Source organism: Plecotus auritus (genome assembly GCF_963455305.1).
Source record: "Plecotus auritus genome assembly, chromosome: 12".
Taxonomy (NCBI): domain Eukaryota; kingdom Metazoa; phylum Chordata; class Mammalia; order Chiroptera; family Vespertilionidae; genus Plecotus; species Plecotus auritus.
This window is the reverse complement of record NC_137778.1, coordinates 26,350,808-26,371,551: the sequence shown is the minus strand read 5'-3', so window position 1 is coordinate 26,371,551 and position 20,744 is coordinate 26,350,808. Positions and strand designations below refer to the sequence as shown.

General features: G+C 46.9%; 1 protein-coding gene across 1 annotated transcript; it reads left to right on the top strand.

Moving 5' to 3' along the window:
• Positions 1–12,873: 12,873 nt before the first annotated feature.
• On the top strand, positions 12,874–19,964 carry FASLG (Fas ligand; the record flags this gene model as incomplete). Its single annotated transcript, XM_080647760.1, has 4 exons — positions 12,874–13,212; positions 13,778–13,823; positions 18,629–18,685; positions 19,570–19,964. The coding sequence occupies 4 exons, from the start codon at positions 12,874–12,876 to the stop codon at positions 19,962–19,964; spliced, it is 837 nt and encodes a 278-aa protein (XP_080503886.1).
• Between the last annotated feature and the right edge of the window lie 780 nt (positions 19,965–20,744).

The window sequence follows — 20,744 nt, the reverse complement described above, 5'->3', positions numbered from 1 at the left end:
TCTTTTCCCAATAATCTTATACCCAGTTTTTTCCTCTAAACTAGTATCTTTCCATATCATGTTGCCTAATTTAGCTGATTACTCTGAACCAATGGAGTCCTTGACTTTTGATTCCATTATGCGCTTCTAGTGGAGTTTTCCTGTCTTTGCTCTTCCCTGCATGAATTGTAGGGGATTTGCCTCCCAGGATGCAATATATCATCAGCTTTATGTCCACCTGCATATTGTCTAGCTATTTTCTGGGAGATGCTCTGTTTAATGGGTATAGAAAGAATGCCTGCAGCATATTTATTAGATGAAAGTATATGAGAACTTCCAAAAGATATTTTGGTTTAATGAGGTAAAGTAAAAATATTTCATGAACACAATTGACTAGGCAGGGACTGCCACCCTTTGGGGTCAGGAAGTCCACACAGGGCAATTCTAAGAACCAGGCAGCAATGAAGAGAAATGAACAGCTTTTGCATCAGTGGTGAAGAAAAGTCTGCTCTGCCCAGGAGCAGACAATCAGAATTCTTATTTATTGGGGTTATGGAACTTTAAAAGAGGAAGTACAAAAATGACTCAAAATCCCCACATGAAAAAGAATATTGATTTGAGGGAGCAGGAGATGCTAGTGAATATCACATCAAAGAGATTCTAAGTAAAAATAACAAGCGGCACGGCAGAGAACGGAAACTGTGGCTCTCCCCCCACCCCCGAGAGTCTCTGATCTCCCCCCACAACCCCAAAAAACCCTGCACATGTATCACAAGAGCCCCATTTGAACTTGAGCCCTGGTCAGTGTGTGTCTCTGTCCCGGAGCAATCTAGAGCATCAAGTCACTCAGAAATGCCTGCACTACCTAACTGCAGGGCCCTGAGGCCTGTCCCAGGCTAGCTCTTGGCTCATTGCTGCTTGCCTATTATAGTTCCATCAACTAAATAAAAGTGGGCATTTCGGAGTGTTTACTTTTCACTGTAGCATAGATCAGTTTAGAGCCATCTCTGCTGGCTATTGGATTGCAAATGTTAGTGAGCTCCTTATAAGTTACCAGGAATGAGAGTCTGAGCCTGGTGCTGACCAGATCACCTTCAGTCAATCCTGTGCTGACTATAAATTGATTCATACTGCTATTTATGAAAAATGTCAATCCATCGCTGAACAGAGGCTGTGCATTGAATTTTCATTCTACCACAGTTACCATACTTAAAGACGATCTATACATAATACCTGAGAAATGATTTTTTAAGTTGATTTGACAAAGAGATACTGATTTGTTACTCACTTATTCATGCATTCATTTATTGCTTCTTGTATGTACCTTGACTGGGGATCAAACGCGCAACTTTGGCATATTGGGACGATGCTCTCACCAACTGAGCTACCTGGCCAGGCCAAAAGGAAATGGTTTCTTATCCTCAAGATTACCCCTGAGGAATATTCATTGCTAATATATTCCATACCTCCTGTAAGAGGAATTATAGATGCAAACTTCCACTGGTAAGGAGCTGAACTAATTTTCCCCAAATCTGTAATCTAGCCCCTGTTGAGACCATAGCTTGTGTTTGAGATGGTGGCTAGCTGTGATTGGCTGTGATTGTAGATCTTTATGGGTTATTTTGGGCTAATCAACTGAATTAACTTCTGTTTCTAAAAACTATGAACAGCATAGGAATTTTTTTATCTCTTTCAGAGGGCAACGTGAGTCACTTATCTTCTTCACTGCCTTCTCCATAGAGGACATAGAAGAAATTTACAAAATAAAAATAGAAAAACCTACTAGTTTTTTTATAGTAAAGGGGATGCAAGAAACTAGAGACCAAATGACCAGGGAGACTGGGTCAGAAGGCTGGGTCAAGGACAAGATCAATTCTCATAGGCATTTATGGCAAGTAAATAATGACTCTCCCTCACACACACAAAAAATACTCACATCCAAGAGGTAAGCTACCTGGGGAACTACTTCTTAAGTAACTCGAGACTGAGAACATGTGGAATTCGTTTTTTGTCTTTCTAGAGAAGTGGTTCTCAACTTTTCTAATGCCGCGACCCTTTAATACAGTTCCTCATGTGGTGACCCCCAACCATAAAATTATTTTCATTGCTACTTCATAACTGTAATTTTGCTACTGTTATGAATCGTAATGTAAATATCTGTGTTTTCCGATGGTCTTAGGTGACCCTGCTAGCAGTTCTCAACCTGTGGGTCGCAACCCATAGGTTGAGAACTGCTGCTGTAGAACCTCAGACCATCGGAAAACACAGATATTTACATGACCATTCATAACAGTAGCAAAATTACAGTTATGAAGTAGCAACGAAAATAATTTTATGGTTGGGGGTCACCACAACATGAGGAACTGTATTAAAGGGTCGCGGCATTAGAAAGGTTTGAGAACCACTGTAGAGGCTCCTCAGATGGTGTTCCAGGCAGGTGTCTGGGGGCGGGGGAGGGGGTAGATGTGGGGTAGAATGGGAACCTCTGCCCAAGGACCCTGGGGTTTATAACTTGTGATAGGTTGTTTCTCAGTCCTTCAGGAGGGGGAGGGCATCTGTCACAGAGATTTATTTCCTGCTTTAAGGGGCACAGAGCAGTCAGAGAGCTCCTCCCACTGCTGCTGCTTTTCAAGTGATTTTAGTGCAAAATAACCTGCATGCCATTGTGGGATATCTTGGGGCAGCCCAGGGTCCCAACACTATCATGGTAGGATTTTTATTTTATTTTATTGAATTTATTGGGGTGACATTGGTGAATAAAATTATACAGGTTTCAGATTCTATAATACATCATCTGTATATTATGTTTACCACCCAAGTCAAGTCTTTCATCACTATTTATCCCCCCTTTGCCCTTTTCTACCCCCAGCCCACAACCCTTCCCTCTGGCAGTCACCATACTGTTTGTTGTCTGTGTCCATAGTTCTTTCTTTTTTTCTTTGCTTAAATGCTTCAGCCTTCTCACCTACTCTCCCAAACCCCTCCTGTCTGACAGCTGTCAGATTGTCTCTATATCCATGAGTCTGTCTCTACTTTGTTTATTTTGTTCATTAGATTCCACATGTGAGTGAGAGCATATGGTATTTGTCTTTCTCTGATTGGCTTATTTCACTTAGCATAATGTTCTCCAGGTCCATCCATGCTTTTGCAAAAGGTAAGATTTTCTTCTTTTTTTATGGCTGAGTAGTATTCCATTGTGTAAATGTAACCATGGCGGGATTTTTAAGCCAGGCATTCTGAAGCCAAGCTAGAGGTTGCAAACTCATGCAGATGGAGCAGGCAGGTGACGTGAGGAAGGACAGCCTGATGCAAGACCAGAGAAGACCCTGTGGATGGAGGGCACAGCCATCAGACAGGAGAATTTCTCCCTGGCACAGTCCCTCTCCCAGCAGCTCCTCTGGCTCTGTGCTGTGGTTTCATCTGCCTCCTGCCACCCGAGTTTCCAGTGGTTAAAGCCTCCTTTGTCTAACGCTCTGAGAACCCCAGTGAGGGTGCCTGCAGGTTTTCTCGAAGACCCACGTCTGGGCAGCCTCTCCCCGAGTGTCACAGCCCATGGAACAAGAGGCGGGCTGAATCACAGCTGCTCAGCGGTGGAGCACGCACATGTTCCATTGTGCTCTGGAACGCTAGGCTCCAGCCCAGACCACAGAGGGCTGTGGGCAGAGCAGCCTCTGATCTGTCTCATCTCTGGAAACCCTGACTTTCGGGCTGGGTCAGAGCCAACCCAAAAGAAAGTGCCCAGGCTAAACCTGCAAGAGCAGCAGCAGCCCCTGGCAGGGTGGCAGGCGGCTGCCTGGGGTGCTTGTGCCCTGGAGGGTGACTGAGGGGGACAGCCCACCAAGGGCACCACGTGTGTGCCTCCCCTGGGAAGAGCAGGGCTGGTGCGGGAGGGCTGCAGGTGCAACTAGCCTCACTGTTCAGTGGACAGGATGCGCCGGGCTGGCAGGAAGGCTCTGATCACATGAGCAATGAGGAATCCGGTCACTTCTCGGACTGGCAGTTTCTCTTGAACTGGTTACTTGTTTGATCTTTTTTTTTCTTTCTTAGACACAAAGTTAAACGAGTGGGCCTCATTCTTCAAGCCCCATCTCAGATTCAACCTCCTCCATGAAACGTTTCCTTATCTCCCAGCTCCACCGTCAGTCCAAACAGGACTCCTCTCCTTTCCAACCCACTACTAACGTGCATGTATCCAGAGCGGTTATCACGCTAGTAACGCAGTTCCTGTTCCCTGGGGCCTTCTCTGCTTCAGCGCGGTCTGTGCTCTGGGCCACCTGAGTGCGAGGACTGGCCAGCGCCCCTTTGTCCCCTAAGGTGGGCAGTGCTGAGCTCAGCACGCAGGAGCTGAGGGATCCAGGGTAGACCCTGCCCTTGCCCACTCCTCGTCCCTCATGCGCTGTACTGGGCAGGGGGTTGTGAGGCCTTCCGAACACATTTCAAATAGGTCAGGTCGGGCTGGTGGAGCCCCCAACATGGCATGCGCTTCAGAAAGGTGTGATGTCTTCTGACTGCCCATAACCTTAATAGTCATCATGTAACATGAGGGCTACAAACAAGACCCCGCTGATAGGTGCCTGTGGAAGTGCCTGAAAGACAGGGGTGTCGCCGTGTTCCCTTGTATCCCCATAGGGCGGTCGGCAAACTGCGGCTCTCTAGCCGTGGTTTGCCGCTCTGTTGATTAATGTGTTTGCCGACCACTGGGATAGGGGCTTAATCACAAGGAACAACAACAGCCTGTAATTATTGGAATTGAGAGTCAGTGGTCGGCAAACTCATTAGTCAACAGAGCGGCAAACGACGGCTCGCGAGCTGCAGTTTGCCGACCACTGCGGCTGCATAGGGGTATATGGTGCCTGGTGCTCAGGGGGTCGGCGGCAGGAGGACCGAGTAGCTCCTGGCTTTGTGGGGCTCTTTAGCCTGCAATGTGCCCCTTCCTCCAGCTCCACGTGGGGAGGAGGGACTGACGGTCCGCAGGGAGTCAGCCAGGAAAGGCCGCAAGAAATCAAGGCGGCTACTGAAACACTAGGAGTGGCAGTCAGTCATGAATGCTGCCCCTTTGTTCAAGGACCAGTGTCCACACAGGCAGGACAGCAGTCACAGAGATGGAAGGAAGGACTTGGGGACTGGATGTCTATGATGAATGGAGAAAACAGGGCTGATGATGAATCCCAATTCAGGCCTCTTTGGGTGCACCTACATTAAAAATTACCCTCTGGGGACCTGGAAAGCATTGTGGGAGTCAGAGGAGGCGAAACCTCATCGAAAGCAGTTTCATGCTCAAATTGAGTCTCACTGGGAGGTTGGGTGGGTAGTGGGAGGAGATGCAGCCCAGGATGGGTTCTTTTCTCTGGGTGAGCTAGGCTCTGCCACAGGCACCCTAGTTAGAGCCAGCACCCCAATTTGGTGGGGTTGACCTTTCCTCTTCTTAGGGGCTGGCAGGCGTCAGGCCAGGAACAAAACATTGGCCACTACCCTTTCACTGAAACTTGCTCCTGTTAAGCTTCCAGTGTTTGTGTGCATTTTCAGGACTCTTGGTTTCAAGTGTCAGAAACCCAACTCAAATAGGCTTACATCTTAAAACAAGAAGGAAGTGATATGTGCTCAGCGGAGTTGGGGAAGGTCTTTTATCTCAGATTTCCTGGACAATGAGGGGGTTACACTGGATTGACCACACTGTGCTGAGAGCCTAGGCTGAGTCCATGCCTGACCCGGGCCACATGGTATGTGCAGAGCGAATGAACAGATGACCATGTGTTAAGATTGATTTCAGTTCTCACTCCCATGACTGAACACAGGCATCTCTCCCGCCAGGAGGTGCAGGAAAATGTGAAAAGTGGAGAATGTGGAAAATGTGCATCTGTAAACGAGAGAAGAGATTTCTGAGCAGAGAAGCCTGGACACTTAGCGTCAACCCCAAGACCTTCTGCGAAAGGAAGTGGTTCCTGCCGCCTTCTGATCGCTTCTGCAGTTTCCCACCCATCCTGTGCCTCACTCTGGGGAGAGGGAGCTGAAACAGAACCGACAGAAGGTGTGTGTGGGGGGATCAGATTCTTTAGGGACCATAGTTACTGGGTCCTTATTCTTTGCTCCAACCCTCTCCAGGCCCTTCCTCTGCCCCTGTTGGCCAGAGCCAGGGAGAGTGAGCGGGGCCTTTGCAGGTCACACACACACACACACACACACACACACACACACACACGGCAGGGTGCAGGTGTAGAGTGTAGAGAAGTATTTGCTGTGTGGGGATAAGGAAAGTGTGGAGCCATGGGGTGAGTTAATTCAGAGCTGCCAGGGGAAGGAAACTGCAGGCCCTTTGCTCCCTCGCTGGAATCCCTGCCTCGAGGGATGGAGCCCAAGCAGGCCCTGGGAGAGCACCCCTTTCTTTACAGGGCAGTCGCCTTCATATGTGAGGTGAGACGTGCAAGGATGGATGCACCGTGGGGTCGGGTGCTCCTGGGCCAGGTGTCTGCAGAGCAGAGGCTGACTCAGACAGGTGTCCGCCCCTGCCCCGGGAGGCACCAGGTGTGCCAGTGCATGTCCAGGTGTTTCAGGTGTGTGTGGGGAGGGGCAGTACGAGGAGACAGGACTGGTGTTCTTCCTGACTCTTCCACACACCGGCTGTGGTCTTTGGGGACTCCTCTTAACTGCTGTGGAGCTCAGGTCCTCATCGGTAAGGAAGAGACATGATAGGGTGACCACAGCATTCTAGCATTGAGATTCTGGAGCCATGGAAGGTTCTGGGCTGGTGAGACAGAGCTGCAGCTGGTTTGCAAACCAGGCTCGGTTGCGAGTATCTCATTTGTGAGATAACAAACAGGTGCGGCCTAGCGCTCTTCACTCACTGGGCCGAGGCTGGCTTGCCTCCTTTCTGCTGCACAAGGCTGTGGGACCCGAGGGTGGGAGGCTCTCAAGGCATCCAGCTGCACAGCCTTGACCAACATCTGCCAGACACTCAAAGGAAACAGTGGGTGACGAGAACAACGACTTTGACATTTCAGCCTGTCTTTGGTGCATCTGGCTTTCCCACAAACCCACCATGACACACGTTTATGCATTGAAGTGTTTCAAACATCAAGAAGGAGTTCATGAAAGAGCCCACAAGATCAGGCATTTCCAGTCTTAAAAGATGGTGTTTGGGGTGTGTCTCACACCCCACCCCACTTCCTCGCTGCCCTGCAGGTGGGCTCCCAGCCCTGTGCTCTTGGGGGGTGCTGCTCACAGGGAAAATGAGCATTCTTGCTTCGTAATCACTCTCATTCTGTGGCCTTTCAGGGTTAGAATTTTGGCTCAAATGCACACAGGTTGTGGGACCTTTTGGAAGGATGTGTGTAGTCTGGAAGGATGAGTTGGGGGATAAGCTATGAAGCATCACTCTTGTTTCTCCAAGTTACACCAGGTGAAATCAGGAGAGTGAAGATGACAGTGGCAATGGGGTCAGAATGATCACTTATTTGAGTGTCAGTCTTCTCATCTATATTTATCAAATCAACAGATATTTATGGAGTGTCTCCAGCACCAGTCTAGATCTGGAACAGCAGCATCTTAGGCAGAGGCCCTCAGATGGGCAAGTACTTGCCACGTTGGTGAATGGAAAGGCCAATGTGGCCACAGTGTGGTGAGAGAGGTAGAGAGTAGAATGAGGTAAGTCGTAGAGTTAGGAAGAACCCAGATAATGCAGAGGCTTAGAAGTCATGATGAAGACTTCAGATTCCATTCTCAAGGCGATGGTGAGCCACAAGAATGTTGTTTGACACAGTAGACCAACATGGTCAGATTTCTACTTGAATGTGAATGTTGTCAAGCTTCCACAATAAAATAAAGTCAGCAGCATGCCGCAGCACCTGCAGAGTGTCAGGAGATGGGGCACATCTCATCACTGACTGAGGTTGCGGAAGAATTTTCCATTCCCCCAAACAGTCCTGTTCCTGACCTGGGACCCTTCTGCCTTCATTAATTCAGTCAATGTGTATTGGTTGAGATTGCACCCTTGAACAAGACAGACAGTGTACCACATATAATTTGTCAATGCCCAGTGCTTTCCCTGTCCCTAGGAGCCTTTATATTACCATTTCTACATTCCCTGGCAAGTGGGATCCTGATTGGGTCCTGACAATGGAGAAGCAATTGCATGAGATTGGAAGGTGGAAGAGGAGGAGCCACTGTTCACAGGCAGCTGCTGAAAGGCATGTGGGAGACAGCATAGGCGGTGGGGTGTGTTTCCTGAGCTTTGTCTATCCTCCTAAGAACCACCCACTTGAGTTCTGCTGGCAGCTAAAACTATTGGTTGTAGCATGAGTTTTGCATTTCAAGGTTTTGCATTTCAGTGACCTCCCTGACCTTTGCTTGTGTAGCCTTCAGTCCCTGTATTGACCCTTTCCTTACTCTGCATATCTGGAGTGGCTTCTGCTTTCCTGACCAGCCTCCAAGTGATCCACAGGGGCAGGGCAAGAAGGGGAGTATCTTGGATCTGATCATCCTGTTCTGGGGGGTGGGGCGGAAGGATTATTTTGAACCCATTGCCACTGTCATCCTCACTCTTCTTGATTTCACCCTTCAACCTGGTGTAACTTGGAGAAACAAGAGTGATGCTTCATAGCTTATCCCCCAATTCATCCTTCCATACTACAAAAGGACATCAAAGTTGCCATTCTCTTGGACACAAGAGATCAAATTGAAGCATAAAGCAAGTGGTGGCTACCTACCTACTCAAGTGAGAAAACAACCCTTCTACGCCTTGCAAATTTTCCTGAGCCAATCAGATCTTGTGAGGTGGGAGTAGAGAGGGGGCCTCTACAAAAACAACAGAGAAACAGCACAGCCTGTGGAGAGTAGTCAGAATTGGTGTGAAAGAATCTTGGTCCTGCCTCTCACCTTGTGGAGGAAAAAAGCAAAATGTCTAATGGAATAGGAGTTGGATGGACCACCGACTTCTCTAAAACGGCTCTGGATGTGAGAAGACCAAGAGTCATTGTTGAAAAATCTTGGGGGGAGGTGGGTGGGAATATCTGATTTGGGAATGTATGTCCCCCTAAACTAGCACTCGAATATGAGGACAAAGAAAACAGAACCCATCACAAACCAGAGTTAAGATTCTAGCTAGCTGTGGGCAAACTACGGCCCGTGGGCTGGATCCGGCCCGTTCGGCTGTTCTATCCGGCCCGCGGAGCCGAAAGAGCGGAGGGTTCTCTTGCTCTCCCCTCTGCTCCTTTATTTTGAATTTATATTAGTTCACACAAACACTCCATCCATGCTTTTGTTCCGACCCTCCGGTCCAGTTTAAGAACCCATTGTGGCCCTCAAGTCAAAAAGTTTGCCCACCCCTGCGGCCTACACCCTACCTATATGTCAACAGTTCCTTTTATTAAGCCCTCCTCAAACTCTCCTAGTTTGAGTGTTCCATCTGTTTGCTGATGAGATCTTGAGATTATGATAGAAAAGTTCTCTTAGTGACAGAGGCAGTATATAAAGAACAAAAATCTAAGGAAAACATCATACTTGTCATGAGAAACTGTAGATGCTTATGGTGACAGTTACTCCTCTATATAGTTCTTGAGGTATAATCAGGGTTTGGAGGGAAGATTAAAAATTGTCATTTTTTTCTCACTGATAATCTATCTATCTATCTATCTATCTATCTATCTATCTATCTATCTATCTATAAAAGGCTAAGTGACTGTCCAACCATCCAACCATCCGACAAGCTGGTACATATGACATGCACTGACCACCAGGGGGCAGACACTCAATGTAGGAGCTGCCGAGCTGTGGTGACTTGGCAGCGGGGGTTCTCAGGTGACACACCCTGGAATCAGAGAGAAGGGAGCCCGATTCCTCATGGGGCCATGCGATTCCACATTCGGCTGTGGGTTATGTTGCTGCTGGGGCACTGTGGACCCCGAATCTGGTTTACTGCACACTTGTGCTTGTGTTCCACACCCTGTACGACAGCAACTTTGCAGAGTGCCCTCTCGCATTCTGGGACTCCTATCTATCTATATATATAAAAGGCTAAGTGACTGGCCGTATGTCCAACAATTTTACTAATTTTCTTTCATCTCTGACACTTCTATTTTAGAGAAAGGGTGAATAGTGATATTAAAATATTTCTTCTAATTAATTTCCTTTCAATTTGCATGAATCCATGCACCGGGCCACTAGTATCTATATAAAATAATACAACGGAAGTCCACAAACACACTACCTGAAGTAAAAAGAGAGTCCCACAAATTTGTAAAATCAAGATTATTTATTATAAAATGAGCATTTATCTAAACCATTAATGGCCGGCTGTATTAGTATCTGCTGCTGCCTAACAAATGACCCCAAAATGTACTGCCTTAAAATAACATTATGTGTATATATATATATATATATATATATATATATCCCAATGTGATGGTATTAGGAAGTGGGCCTTTGGGAAGTAATTAGGGTTAGAAAAAGTCACGAAGGTGAAGCCTTCATGAATGGGGTTAGTGCCCTTATAAGACTCACGAGAGAGCTTGCTTCCTCTCTCTCTTTCTGCCATGTGAGCCGTCTGTAATCCAGAGCTGCAGTGTTTTATAACTTGATCTTGGAAGTGTTATCCCATCACGTCTACTGTATTAGTTAGAAGTGAGTCAATAGGTCCAACCCAGATTCCAGGGGAGGGTATTATAAAAGGGCACGAATCCCAGGAGGTGGGGGATCCCAGGTGTCATCTTGCCTTCCACAGAGAAGAAAAATAGCACAGAAAACAGGACACCATATAGAATCACAACAAAATTACAAAGTGTCAAGCAATTAATCTGAGAAAGAATATAGGAGACCATCCTAGAGAAACATTTTAAAGGTCATGAAAAATCTAATCTGGGAAAAAAACGTAAAAATAACCCTCCCCACAAATGACTGCAATTACAATTAATAGTGCTCTAGAACATTTTAGGAACATACTATTTTGTCCTAATCCATTCAGGAGAGATTAAATATACCTAAGCAGCCAAATCAATTTGAAAAAGAAGAGCGAAGAGGGGGAACTTTGCTATAACTAGCTCTTGAGACATTCTACAAAGCCATGATTACGAAAACTGTGTGGCCCTGGTCCTGGGATACGGAAACAAACCAATGAAATGGAAATAAGAGCCCAGAACAAGATTCTATGTAAAAAGTTGTTATGTGATGAATATACCACTGGAATTGAACCTCCCAACAGAAGGTTTGGGCAAGGAAGTGAGAGAACTAAATCTGTTTTTCAAAACACCTTTCTTGCAGCATTTTGCAGGGAGACTTGGGTTTGGGAACAGCTGGAGGCAGAGTGACCAGTTAGGGTGCCATTGCAGTATTTCAGGTGAGAGATTAAAAAAAAAATAGCAGCAGGAAGAATGGGAGTGGAGAAGGTGTGATGTGAGAAACAGGTCTCAGGGAAAATCAGTTGTCCTGGGTGACTAGTTAAATGTTGGGAGAGAGGGAGAGGGAGGAGTTGACGTTGTCACCAGATAGAGTGATCTCGGGTGATACAGGTTGTATAGGGAGGGGTGGGGCGGGCAGAATGTGGCAGGGACCCAGGTTTGGCGTTGGTTTGGTGCTGGGGGAGAGCCAGAATGATAGTCACGGAAATGCCAACGTATGATGGAGACGCTAATTGCATTGAAAAGCAGGGCCCTCCTGTAGAACGGAAAGTAAGAGTTTGTGGGAGGGTTATATGGTTTATGGGAAGAAGGATTGTGACCAAAGCTGAGCTGGGAAGTTGTTGGCACATAAGTGGTATCTGAGGCCAGAGGAAAGGGTGGGGCCAGTCCAGGTAGAGTTGCCATCTTTACTAAAAAACAAACAAGTAGGACAATCAGTTCAATTTGAATTTCACATACACAATGAATAATTTTTAAAACATATATTCCATGTGATATTTAGGACCTACTTACCCTACACATTACTGACTGTTGATCTGAAATTCAAATGAACTGGGCAGCCTGCATTTCACCTGCCAGCCATAACAGCTCCAGCAAACAGGAACGCCTCCGGGGACCAGGAAGGCATTGGCCATGGCGAGGAGGGGTGCAGGCTGGGCAGCCTGGAGAATATGTCTCATGGGGTGAGGGGGCGGGCAGCTGGTGCCCAGATCCTGCTGATTGCATTTGCAGAGATGGCCTTCAGGGTGTCCAACATTCTAATGTTCAAAAACAGAAGAGAAAATAGATGTTTATTATGAAGCATCCCAATTCGATAAAGGGACAACCAATGAAAAGAAAAAACATGTGAGGCACAAGCAAAGCAGGTCTGTGGGTTCCATAAGGCACATGGGCCACGGGTTTGCAACCTCGGGTGGAATCTCTGGCCAGTGGGTGGGGCAGGTGTTTCACTGTAAATTATGGAGCTTTGGAAGGTCGGGTACAAAGGCTTTGTGCAGGGAGAGGATGAGAGCAGGGGATGAGTCTTTCATGTAAAAGGTAAGATGTGAAAGCCACGCTTCCCGCCACAACTCCACGGCCTTGCCCCTCAGTGCCTGAATGCAGCCCGTGGCCACTGGGCCCGCAGCTGGGCCGGCACCTGGTGCTACCTGTTCGCAGGGCCCGCCCAGCCTCCCGCCAGCCTCCCGCCAGCCTCTGCGGTGCTCGAGCAGCCATTGGGCAGTGCAGGCTTTCATCAGAAATTTGTGGGTGGAAACTTCCCGGGGTTTGCGCTGAGCTTCCTGAGGGTTCTCAGCTTCAGATGCAAAGTGAGTGGGTGTCTCTGTGAGAAGCTGAAAGAGAGAACTCAAGTGAGGTGTTGCCCTTGACCATGGAAACTCTATAAAGAAGGCGCCGGCTTCCTCCTCTCGAGCAGTCAGCAGCAGATGCCCCCTCCGTGATACCTGGACTCCAGGGATTGAGAAGGAGATACGCCCTTTGCAGGGGGCGGCTCGAGTCTGTGGCTGCCATGCAGCAGCCCCTGAACTACCCGTACCCCCAAATCTACTGGGTGGACAGCAGGGCCCCCTCCCCTTGGACTCCTTCAGGGACAGTCCTCCCCTGTCCCTCCTCGGTGCCTAGAAGACCTGGTCAGAGGAGGCCACCACCACCACCACCACCGCCACCACCACCGCCACTGCCACCCCTGCCTCCACTGCCACTGCCACCTTTGAAGAAGAGGAGGGACCACAACACAGGCCTGTGTCTCCTTGTGATGTTCTTCATGATTCTGGTGGCTCTGGTTGCGCTGGGGCTGGGGATGTTTCAGCTGTTCCACCTGCAGAAGGAGCTGGCCGAGCTCAGAGAGGTAAGCCCTGGGCTTGCTGGGGCCCGAGTGCTGGGCTGAGACAGCTCCATGGTGGACCGTGTCAGGCTGACGGACCACGGTCTTCCTTGCAAAGTGCTCTTCAGTCCTTTATCCTGCCCTAGAGGTGGATCGTCTTAGCCATTCTATGCTACAGACAGAGAACTGGAGGCTCACATAAGTAAAAGGAATATTTTTTATCATGTAAAGGGTCAGGGTCATGAGAGGCTGCAGCTACATTCTTCCCTCCTGAGATGGCAAGTCAGCCTGGTGAGCCACGTCCTTAGTGACTCAGGAAAAGGAACGTTGAGTATCGCTTAGAAGTGAATTTGTGCAAATGGCCAAACTAAAAAAAAAAAAAAAATTAAAAAGAGTTAAAAATATCAGAAGTATGCCAAATCACAAAGCTGAGGCACAGGGCGACACAGCTGCTCGGCCAAAGTCCGAGGTAGGAGAGGCTGTGAGGTATGTAGATGCCTTCCCCGAGCCTGGTCTATTTAGCAATTCTGCCTCCTTTGCTTAGAGAACGTTGTATTTATTATACGACTTTTCTTTTTCTCTTTGTCAGTCCTCCAGCCAAAGGCATATTGAATCATCTTTGGAGAAGCAAATAGGTGAGTCCTCTTACGCATGCACATTGAGTTTCCAAAGACGGTCCTCAGAGCTGGGCCCTGTGGGTGGAATGCTGTGACTGGCATCCGTTCTCGGACACATTTTACTGCAATAGGAATCCTGGCCGATTCTGAATCTCTGGTCCTTTTGGTTCCCTGAGCTGCCTTCAACTATGAAGTCAAGTTAATTGTTCAAAATACGTATATCTGAGTTCTGCACACAATTAAAATAATTCCCACCTGACTTTGGGAAGAGGCACACACCTCTTCAACCCTGGATCTGTGCCCCCTGAGCAGCTGGCTCCAGGCCAGTCTCTTTCCTCAGGCCTCCTGGGTCCCAGGCACAGGACGGTGGCTGTAACTCCCCAGAGAGGTGTGTGTGTGTGTGTGTGTGTGTGCGTGTGTGTGTGTGTGGAGAGAGATGGGGGAGGGGGATATGTTTCTAGGAAAGGTCTTCTCTTTAAATTCTCTAAGAGATTAATCAAGAGTCAAGCTTTAGTTAAAACACTTCATAGGATGTACTGAAGCTTTTAAAAAGTGGGAAACCAATCATCCACATTAGGATGGTTCTTTTGCAGTCACGAGAAAGATTGGGGGAAGACGTCAGCCATTATTCAAAGAGTGGTCCAGCTTCAATCACAGAGGTCATTGTGAACTAACTTCAGTAATAAAGGAAAGGCCTGGCTGGCATGGCTCAGTGGTTAAGCGTCAACCTATGAACCAGGAGTTCATGGTTCGGTTCCTGGTCAGGGCACATGCCCGAGTTGCAGGCTCGATCTCCAGTGTGGGGTGCACAGGAGGCAGCCAATCAATGATTCTCTCTCATCATTGATGTTCTCTCTCTCTCTCTCTCTCTCTCTCTCTCTCTCTCTCTCTCTCTCTCTCCCTTCCTCTCTCTGAAATCAATAAAAACATATTTTTAAAAATAATAATAAAGGAAAATCCTTTGTATGAGATCCAGGACAGGAGGAAGGAGAAATGTTGAGCATTGACCTCATCACATTTCAGGACATAGTTTTGGAAACTGTGGACAGACAGATTTCGGGCAGATAGATTAACCTAGGATTTGTGGGCCTTTAGATTTGGTAAGAATGGGAATGGAGCTTAGACAGCATCTGGTCCAGGCATCTCATTTTTCAGAAGAGGGACAAAACACCAGGCAGATTAGGTCACGTGCCCCAAACCACTGGTGTGGAACTACAGGGCTTTCCAGTAAATGGACTGATACCTCGTGAAATAAGGCAACTCCCATCTCTCTATGATGATTATGAAATGAGAAATAAAGATGGCAAGAAAGATGCCTCTGGGGAGACAGTAAGTAAATCTTATTAGAAATTGGGAAGAAACATAAGGCAGCACTGGCCAGTCAGGAAGTGCCCGCTCAGGTGATCCAAATCGCCCTACTGCCTAGAACAGTGGTCGGCAAACTCATTAGTCAATAGAGCCAAATATCAACAGTACAACGATTGAAATTTCTTTTGAGAGCCAAATTTTTTAAACTTAAACTTCTTCTAACGCCACTTCTTCAAAATAGACTCGCCCAGGTTGTGGTATTTTGTGGAAGAGCCACACTCAAGGGGCCAAAGAGCCGCATGTGGCTCGCGAGCCGCAGTTTGCCGACAACAGGCCCTAGAATGTACGAGCCAACCTCAGGAGGCTCTGGTCCCCAGCTCTGGGTCCAAGTCCCTAAGGGTAAGGAAGTCCAGATGGGCACATGCAGTGTAGAAATATTTGCTAGAAAAAACAAAGCCTCTAGAAGATTTCTAGACTAAAATAGATTTGAAAATCAGTGGAATGTGGCTGGTGAAACAGGTACCCAATTACTCATCTTTAACCCACTCTCTGGAGTCGTTTTAGTGATTAAAAGTCAAGCGAGCAGATGAGTCAGGTCTGCCAACCCCAAAACAATCATCTTCTCCAGTTCAACCCAGATGGACCCAAAATTGGTTAATTATCACATGGAAATCAAATTAGCAACTTTACTAATAAGATAAGAGATGCAAATTAAAACAAGAGATACCCATTTTCATCCATCAAATTAGGAAAGCTTAAAAAACAAACCCAGCTGGGAAGAAATGAGAGAAAGGGGCTGCTTAAACATGATGGACAGCCAGGGGCCTGTAAATTACTATCCCTTTTCTGAAGAGCAGTTTGGAAACATATATCAAAAGATCAAAACTGTTAATTTACCTTGTAATCTTATCACAAAGAATTTATCTTTAGAAAATAATTAGAGTTGTACAAGGATGTTCATCACTTCCTTAGAAGGCTATTTATAATAAACAATTCGGAAGAAATGTAAATGCCTCTTAATAGGAGATTTGTTGAATACACCATGGTGTATTGAGATGACAGCATAATAAACAGCAGCTAAAAACCATATATTAGAAGGACACTTAATGCCATAGAGAGTGTGCACTTTATAGTGTTAGGTAAAAACACAAAGAACTGGAAGAATTTATATTTTAGCATGGTAACCGATTCCCTCTGGGAGGCACTCAACTTCCTTATGTACTTCTTTTTCATTTTCTATTTTGCTACAGTTAATTCATTACCTCTTTTATTTATTCACAAATGTTCTTGGGGTGCTTCTTATGTGCCAGGAAGGGTGTTGGGTTGGGGGTGACCACTGAGAATACGAGAGACGAGGGGCCTACCCTCACTGAGCTTGAAGCAAGCTGGCGAAGCTAAACCAAAGCGGGCACACAAACCACATCTTTCCAAAGTGTGCTGAGTGTGCTAAGGCAGAGTGGTCTGGAAAGTCCCAAGGAGGTCTTGTGATTGTGTGTGTGTGTGTGTGTGAGTGTGTGTGTGTGAGTGTGTGTGTGAGTGTGTGTGTGTGTGTGAGTGTGTGTTTGTGTGTGTTTGTGTGTGCGTGTGTGTGTGTTTATGTGTGTGTCAGTGTGTGCGTGTGTGTGTGTGTGAGTGTGCGTGTGTGTGTGTGTGAGTGTGTGAGTGTGAGTGTGTGTGTGTGAGAGTGTGTTTGTGTGTGTGTGAGTGTGTGCGTGTGTGTGTGTGTTTATGTGTGTGTCAGTGTGTGCGTGTGTGTGTGAGTGTGTGTGTGTGAGTGTGCATGTGTGTGTGTGAGTGTGTGTGTGTGTGTGTGTGTGTGTGAGTGAGTGTGAGTGTGTGTGTGTGAGTGTGTGTGTTTATGTGTGTGTCAGTGTGTGCGTGTGTGTGTGAGTGTGTGTGTGTGTGTGAGTGTGTGTGTGTGAGTGTGTGTGTGAGTGTGTGTGTGTGTGTGTGTGTGTGTGTGTGTAGTGAAGTGGGAGGATAGGGGAAAGCATTTCAGCAATGAGAATGGCATGTGCAAAGATCCTGGGGCAGGAAACAGTCATCACCAAAGTATGGGATATATTTCTAGTTTCCTTGTTCCAGTATTTATCCAGCAGGTAATCTTGGTGAGTGCTTTCTATGAGAACTATACCATACAAGGCTCTCTGAGGGCTATAAAGATACGCACCATTTCCTGTCAGAACATGGCCTAATGCCAGATCAGCTGCACAGATGGCTTGTGGTGCAGGAATGCAGGCAAGAGTCAGCTTTGCCTTTCCTCTTCTCTAGCACCTCATTCATGGTGGGTGATCTTGGGTGGCTGCAGAGGTAGTGAGAGCTCAGGCAATGTTCTCGGTTGTTGGGGCCTTCTCATGCACCTTTCTAAGACTCTTTCTCCAATGTCTTAGCTCAATTCATTAGCTAAGTGGTAGCTCTAGAGCTCTATTTGTTAAATATTTGAAGTCAGAGAAGTAGTGTCTTGTTTTGAGAACTATTCTGTATTTTAACTCCTTAAATTTAATTTAGCAAACATTTACTGGTCACATGCCCTGTGTTAGTAACTGAGCTGAATACTCTGGGGGATTGGACCTGTCGTAAGGAGTTTACCATTTATTTGAGAGAGTTAGGCAAGTTACACAGTTTTCACAGAAATGGGGTGGGTGTCCAAGTTGACAAGAGAGGTGAAGACAGCGTGATTCTGGAGGGGAAAATCCTATTTGGTTAAAAAGGCTTGGGAGGGTGCCCCAAAGAAAGAGGTATTTCAATGGTATTTATAGGGTTGAGAGCAATTTAACATAGAGATCTGTTTGGAAGGGCATTCTGGGTAGAAGGAATAACATGAGCAAAGGCACAGAGGCAGAGAACTGGGCATGTTCAGGTCACACCAGGAGGCCTAGGGGAACCATACACAATTATACATTCTATGAACCCATTCAAGCTGTTCAAACCTTAGGGTAATTAATTTGGGGCAGGTTGTAGAATGCCTTTGGGGGAAGACCTAGCAGCAGGAGGGGAATTAGCAGTCCTTTCACCCTCTGGCCTGCTGAGTCTTAGGGACAGTAAAGCCAGAGCAGAAAGAGTCCCGGATTGGGCGTCAGGATTCCCCACGGTCGGTCCCACTCTGACCCTGAGTAGTCGGGGCTTCTTGGACAAGCCACCCAACTTCTAAGCTCATTTTGCCATCTACGAGGTGGGACTGGGATCTCTACCTGAAAGGGTTGTGGCACGTTCTAAATGCAGTAACTTATATGACAGCTCCTAATGAATGAATAAAATTGTTAATGAATGTCATTTTATTGTAACTGTATAACATGCCTACGTCTGTCTTAATTTGGTTTATTTTTTACCTCTCCAAGTCTGTAATACAGGGGCGATGAGTTCCACAGTTTGGATTTGCATTAGTATGTGTCACACTGTTGCTATTTATGCTTAAAAAAAAAAACTCTCTTATTTAAATGCCCTGTTTAGAGTTCTACCAAAAGAATAGTCAATATCTCATTTTTACTTCTATATCTCATCTCTCTACGATACAGGTCATTCCAATCCAACCTCTGAAAAAGGGGAGCAGAGGAAAGTGGCCCATTTGACAGGTGTGTATCAGGAAGGGGAAAGAGGCAGAAAGTAGAACAGCTGGTCGGTCTCCATTGCTGTGTTCTGGGGGAGCTGATAATTGGAGGAGAGGCCCAGTCCTGGCACGGGTGGGCTTTCAGCCTGTGGTTGTGTCGTGGAGTGAAATGATTGATAGCGATGTGGTAGGGGCAGTCCCTGTGGGAAGTTCATACACACCTGAGAAGTGGATGAATATCACAGACTGTGTGTGCCACTGTCCCTGGGATTATTTAGGCAGAATGATCCAGTCCAGAGCCAGGCTTTTATAGAGCACATACATGTGTATGTGCCAAGCCTTGGGGACATGGAGAGAAACAATACATGGTTCCTGCCTTCAAGAAGCCTAAAATCCAACAGGGAAAGAGGTACACAGGTCATCACTTCAATACTGAAGAGCGTTCTCTGTGTAAGGTGTGTGCATGATGTTGTGGGGACACAGAGGAAAGGGGGTTTCAGCCCAAAGAGGGGGACTGCAGGTGAGGAGTTGGGTCCCTAAGGTCCTTTCCAACTTTAGATCTGTAGAGTTCCTTGGATTTGGCTTTTTCCCTCATGGAAGGACCCTAGAGCCTAACCTTCTATTTCTGAAGATCATAGAACCTTTGTTCCAGAGAGCCAAGCTCCTCTCACTCACTTCTTACTGCAATTGGTTAAGGGTATATATTATTGTCCCATTGTGTGTCTAAGAAGGAATTTAGTGATGGGTGAGTCTGACCCCTTGGCCAGCTCTATGGGGGCTATGTCATTTTGGGTAAAAAAAAAAATCTTTTGCTCCAGGAAGGACAGGTCCACAGTTTTGCCTTGGAAGCTTCGTTTGTTGGGTGCATGAGCATCCCTGGCTAAAAGCTCCTCTCTGACTTGGTTTTAGGCAAGCCCAATTCAAGATCCATCCCTCTGGAATGGGAAGACACCTATGGAATTGCCCTGGTCTCTGGGGTGAAGTATAAGAAGAGCAGCCTCGTGATCAATGACACTGGGCTGTACTTTGTGTATTCCAAAGTGTACTTCCGGGGTCAGGCCTGCAAGAAACAGCCGCTGAACCACAAGGTCTATATGAGGAACCTGAAGTATCCCCAGGACCTGGTGCTGATGGAGGAGAAGATGATGGACTACTGCACTGCTGGCCAGATGTGGGCCCGTAGCAGCTACCTGGGCGCGGTGTTCAATCTCACCAGTGCTGACCACTTATATGTTAATGTGTCTGAGTACTCTCTGGTCAATTTTGAAGAGTCTAAGACATTTTTTGGTTTATATAAGCTCTAAGAAAAGCACTTTGGGATTCTCTCCATTATGGCTCCTTGATACAGGCGCTGAAAATGGTGTCTTGAAGGAGGGTCTTCTTAAGCACACTTGAGGTCAAGTGCGAAGACATAAACCAAGAGGATTCTGAGGCCACAGAGTCCAGCAGGTCTATGGTTCCTCATCTCGCCCATGAGCCAGACAGGAGGAGGAAGATAGCTGATGAACATAACACTCTGGGCTGCATGTCAAAATGCAAGGCGGGGCAAAGCAGCTACCAGGGTGGTCTACATTCAGCTTCAGAGGCCAAGAGTGTTTGGGCACATTGCAAAGGACAACTTATAACTCACCTCTTGCGGTGGGTCTACTGTCTACCTCAGGGGAGGGTGTCTCTCAGGTGTAAGGGATGGAAGAAGGTGACTAGGCTTGCATGATAAGCTCAAGAGACTGAAAGGCCGGTGTCCCAGTGGCAGCATTTTTCCTTCCAAAGCCATAGCCCGAGCTGCCAGGTGATGGAAATAGAAAAGCTAGGGATATCTTTGGGGGATGCAGTCCATTCCCTATACAGCATGTATGTTTCCAGAGCAATTGTAGGTGTGTGTGTGTGTGTGTGTGTGTGTGTGTGTGTGTGTGTGTGATTGGGAAAGCTACCTAAATAGGAAGAACATGTTAGGAAAATACATTTGGTGTCGGTTTCAAATGCTTCTTGGCAACCAACTCTAACAGTCCTCTAATCTTGGATTGTCACCTAGTGATGCTGTTTTCCTATAATATAACCAATATTTATATATATTTTGTGCATTT